The sequence below is a fragment of the Glycine soja genome, chromosome 14, assembly GCF_004193775.1.
Source record: "Glycine soja cultivar W05 chromosome 14, ASM419377v2, whole genome shotgun sequence".
NCBI lineage: Eukaryota > Viridiplantae > Streptophyta > Magnoliopsida > Fabales > Fabaceae > Glycine > Glycine soja.
This window is the reverse complement of record NC_041015.1, coordinates 12116747-12121404: the sequence shown is the minus strand read 5'-3', so window position 1 is coordinate 12121404 and position 4658 is coordinate 12116747. Positions and strand designations below refer to the sequence as shown.

Genomic DNA, 4658 nt, shown 5'->3' with positions numbered 1-4658 from the left:
TACAACTCATTTTTTTCTTTTCATTTCTCTCTATTGCATCACCCTTCTTATATCACACTTTTCTCTCTCCTTATTGTAGAGAAGTGCTGTGAAAAAAATGAGTGAGAATAACACAAGTCATGAAATAGATATATTCTTAACCATGATATGAAATTGAATGATGCAGAAGTAGTGTCAATGAGAATCACCATCAATCACTTGATAAAACCACAAACTGTTATTATACCATTTTCTTACACTTCAATGTCAATTATGTCACTATCCCAGTAAAAAATTGATCACCGTTAACTTTACTTACATAGAAAATCTACACCTAGAACGATTCTATTTTTAGTGTAGGTCCATCAGCAGTGCATTTTTCTGGCTAACAAGAAATACATTGTACTAGACTGATAGAAGCTCCTCTTAGGAATGTAGAGTGGTATTTATAATGATGTAATCCTGTCTTCCATAGGAAGGTTGCGTCATTCCTCTGTCAAGAGAAGTGTTTCAACAAACTGATGCAAGCGAGGTATATTAATTAATCTTCAGATAATGAAAGATAGAACAAAAAACTATTAAGAGTGCGTTTAGATAAACAACTGAAACAGCTTGTTGAATAAATGTTTATCACAGTACACACTTATGCACAAGTTAATTTTCATACAAGTTTTAAGTTGTTTTCATAAACTATCCAGAAGAGTGTATTGAAATAAGCTGAAAACAATATATATACATATCATGTTATTTTCATAAGCCCTCTTAAACACTTACACAAGTTTTTATGTTCTAAGATAAGTTCAAATAAGCTGTAAATAAAACTCCTCCAAATGCACGCTTATACTAGCTTCCCTGGTAACTGGTAAGCCTTGAAGCAATGGAGAGAGGTTGTAGGTTTGTGACCTTCAAGGTCATGAATTCAAATCCAGAAAACAGCTTCTCTGTTTGTGAGGATAAGGTTGTGCACATCTACCCTTTGGAGAGCTCACTAGATGGGAGCTTTAAGCATACAAGCTTCCAATTATTGGAACTGGTGTGTAAGAAGCCACAAACTTTGTATAAGCAGAAAAAGAACATTGGTCAAGTACATGATTTTAAAAAATTTATGAAATCAATTTACCAACAGAATCCATGGAAGAAAAGAAGTGCTACAAAAGAATGTTCTCATTTTATTATTCAATATCTTATTTAGCAATTAAAGTATGGAATTGGGGGTTACAAATTCAGGATCTAACCCTGTGCAGACTATAATCACATATCTGTTGAAAGGGCCAATACATCTTTTACATACAAAGCCTCTTCCACAAACAATGACCAGTGACTTACTTCAATACCATGTAATAATAAACAAGCAAAAGAATCATTATCTCTAGCAGCAAAATGGTATACACCATTACCAAACACAACCCTTTCAGTTTAAAGAAAAGAAGTGCCAGCCAAACCATGATGCAGAAGATTATGTGCGATCGCGTCCCTAGCCTTCATGGAGCTCATTGACCTCAAGGCAACCTCAGGTACCATCTCATCATCCACCAGATCAACCTTCAGCTCAGGGTCAATCTTCTCTCCCTTCAACTCGCATATATTATGCAGCACGCAGCATGCCCCAAGCACGACTGGCAAGTCCTGCAGCTTCACCTCAGTCCTCTTCTGCAAGCAACTCCACCTCCCTTTCAACCTAGCAAAAGCATCCCTAGCCACCTTCTGAACCTCCCCAATCTTCTCATTGAAAGCATGCTGAGTCCAAGTCAGATTCTGCTGGCTATAAGGCACCAAAACCCAATCCATCAAAGGGTACCCTGAACTCCCCACAATCCAAACCCCCTTCAAAAGCCCCCCATTAGCCCTTTGAAAAAGGGCACTTTTTTCCAACACCTGATCATCAGGCATTGAACCAGGCCACCCAATGCACACATCAGTGAACACCCCTCTATGATCCACCACCCCTTGAACAGTAATACTATAAGACGTCTTCTGATTCCTCTCAGTGTGCCTCTTGTTGAAATAAGCAGCCACACTAATCTTAGGAGCTATAATAGGCACATGAGAGGTGTACATAGACCCTACAACATTAGGGATCCCAGAAACACCCTCAAACTCACTCTTCACCCTCCTCAATGAACCCTCATCAGGCCAATTCAAGTACTTTGGCATAAGCACAGACTTAATAGCAGTGCAAACCTCAAGCACAAGCTTGTGACAAGTTGATATCCCCAAACCAAACCTCTTAGACACAATCCTAAGAGGGTCCCCAGTGGCCAATCTCCACAAACACACAGCCACCCTTTGCCTCACAGGAATAGCATTCCTCAAAGTGGTGTCTTCCTTCACAATTGCAGAATTCAATTCGTCACAAATCATATCAAAAGTTTCTCTTCCCATCCTAAAAGCCTTTCTAAACTCTTCTTCAGGAAAATCCTCTTTGTTGCATCCATCCCACCATGCCCCTGAACGATCCTTCACCCACAGCCTTCTCTGTGAGCCTCCCACACCAGATTTCACCCCTTCAGCACTACCACCACCACCCTCTCCCTCTCTTTCGCACGCTACCACCGCCACCGCACGTGCCATGCCGCGTGACTTCTTCCTCTTCACCCTCTCTGACTCCTCGACGTGGCTGTAATACTCGTCAAGGTTGGAATAGTACTGAAGCATGGCCTTTGTTTTCTTCTTGTGATTCGTTTCCAATGAAAACTTTTCTTCCTCTGAGACCCTGTTGTTCTGTTGCTGGTCAAGTTTCTCTTGTTCGTCTAACAAGAGAATTGAAGTGAGGATACCCTTTAGCTCCTCCTTCTTCTTCTTGCTCCTTTTGTTGTTGTTGTTGTTGGATGAACCATCATCACCATCACCACCACCATCATCATCATCATCCTCGTTTTTTCTGCGGCGTTTTCTCCCAGTTGTGGAAGTGTTGTTGTTGTTGTTGTTGGTGGGATCATTCATTTGGTCGAAGGAAGATTGGAGCAAGGTGTAAAGGTAAGACAAGGATTCTGGGTCTGCAAACGTTGTTGGGAGTTTCATAGGACAAAAACAAAAAACTCAGAAAGAAAAAAAAAAAGAGGTTTTAGATGTTTTGCTTTTGGCTCTGTGGTTGTGAAGGAACAACACAAACACAACTACACAATTACACGAAGTCTAAGGAGGTTTTTGTGTTGTATTGTGTCGTGGTTTCTCTCTTTGCGTTGAGTTTTTGGTTTGGTGTGAAATCATTCAATTTTATAAAGTTTATAATTATATATATATTGTGAGGTGTGAACTGGAGGGTGTGGTGTGAACACAGAGGGTGAAATTTGAGGGAGTGAAGAGATGCCGGTGTGGTTTAATTTAGCTCATTAATTAATTAATAACAAAGGTTAACTAGTGTTATTAGGTAATTGGTTAAATTTTTTTATTAAATGTGTAAAATTATATTTAACATATGATTTTTTTAAAGTTTTCTTATTATTTTTACAATAAATAATTTTTTCAGTTGCTTAGAGATATTAGTAAACAAGATACTTAACTAATTCTTTAATTTAGCGGAAATGCAGCGTATGATGGGGCTTTGGACTTTCCGGTTTTTGGTTCAATTTACAGATCGACGAGAGAGTGTTGCAAGCAAGTGAATAAATCTAAAAATACATAACTAAGGTCATTGGTTTTTCTCTTAGTACGAGTTCACACATACCTTACATATCTTCTCTAAGAAGAAAATCGATAAAATTGTTATAAATGACACAATTTATTTATTATAGTTTAATCTTTTTATAATATTTTTTATTTATTTTTGTACGGTAAGTATTAAACTAATTTTGTATCTTTAAGATATTAAATATTTTTTTATTTAATATTTTGTTATTAAACATGAGAAACATTTATGGATAATGTATATAAATTGTGTTCTTTTTCATATATATTTCATATGCTTGTTTTGAATATTTTTATGTATTTAATATAAGAGTTTAATTTTGATATAAAATGTTCACTACATTAACTAATAAAAAATAATATTAAATAATCTTAATTACAAAATTTAATAATTTTTTTATACTGTATATGATAATGTGTAAAAAAAGTCAAACTATTAATATGTTTCAATTAGATTTTCAATGAAATGTATTTAAAAGTACTTTTTATCTTACCTTTCTATAAATATGTAAATAAAAATCTCTAGATTTATAAGTATGTTTAATCACCATCAACATTAACGCCAACGAAATAAAAAGGAAAAAGCAAGGTGTTGTGAAATTATTATACTTGATAACCTTAGTAGCAAGGAGAAATTATGAGAATGGTTTTTTGTTTGTTTTTGTTCCTTTTTTGGGTGGAAAAAGAAGACCAGCGAAGAATGACGTAGGAATAAGATAGAGTAACGGTGGTAGTGTGAACACGATTCGGGATTGGAATTTTTTGAGATTGGATTTGGCGGTGTCAGGTATAGGACAGACGCAGACTTGGAATTTTCCTAATTTATGTTCTGATTCTCCTCACTTTCGAAATTATGAAACTTTCGTTCCTCGGATGGGATTCTCATATAATATATACTACTACTAATACTAAAAAAATACTAACATAAAAGATTGTTTTTGTGTGACCAGGTGTCAAATATTTATTGGCTATTACTACCTTGATGTACTAATGTCAAATTGCTTTATCCAATTGAGATTTGAGATTAAGTTTTGAATATATACAATTGTATT

The 4658-nt window shown here is 35.8% G+C and overlaps 1 protein-coding gene across 1 annotated transcript; it reads right to left on the bottom strand.

Annotated features, from left to right (window-relative positions):
• Positions 1-1125: 1125 nt before the first annotated feature.
• Positions 1126-3204, bottom strand: LOC114384959 (protein ALP1-like). Its single transcript, XM_028344816.1, has one exon. The coding sequence runs from the start codon at positions 2998-3000 to the stop codon at positions 1396-1398; it is 1605 nt and encodes a 534-aa protein (XP_028200617.1). The 5' UTR covers positions 3001-3204; the 3' UTR covers positions 1126-1395.
• Between the last annotated feature and the right edge of the window lie 1454 nt (positions 3205-4658).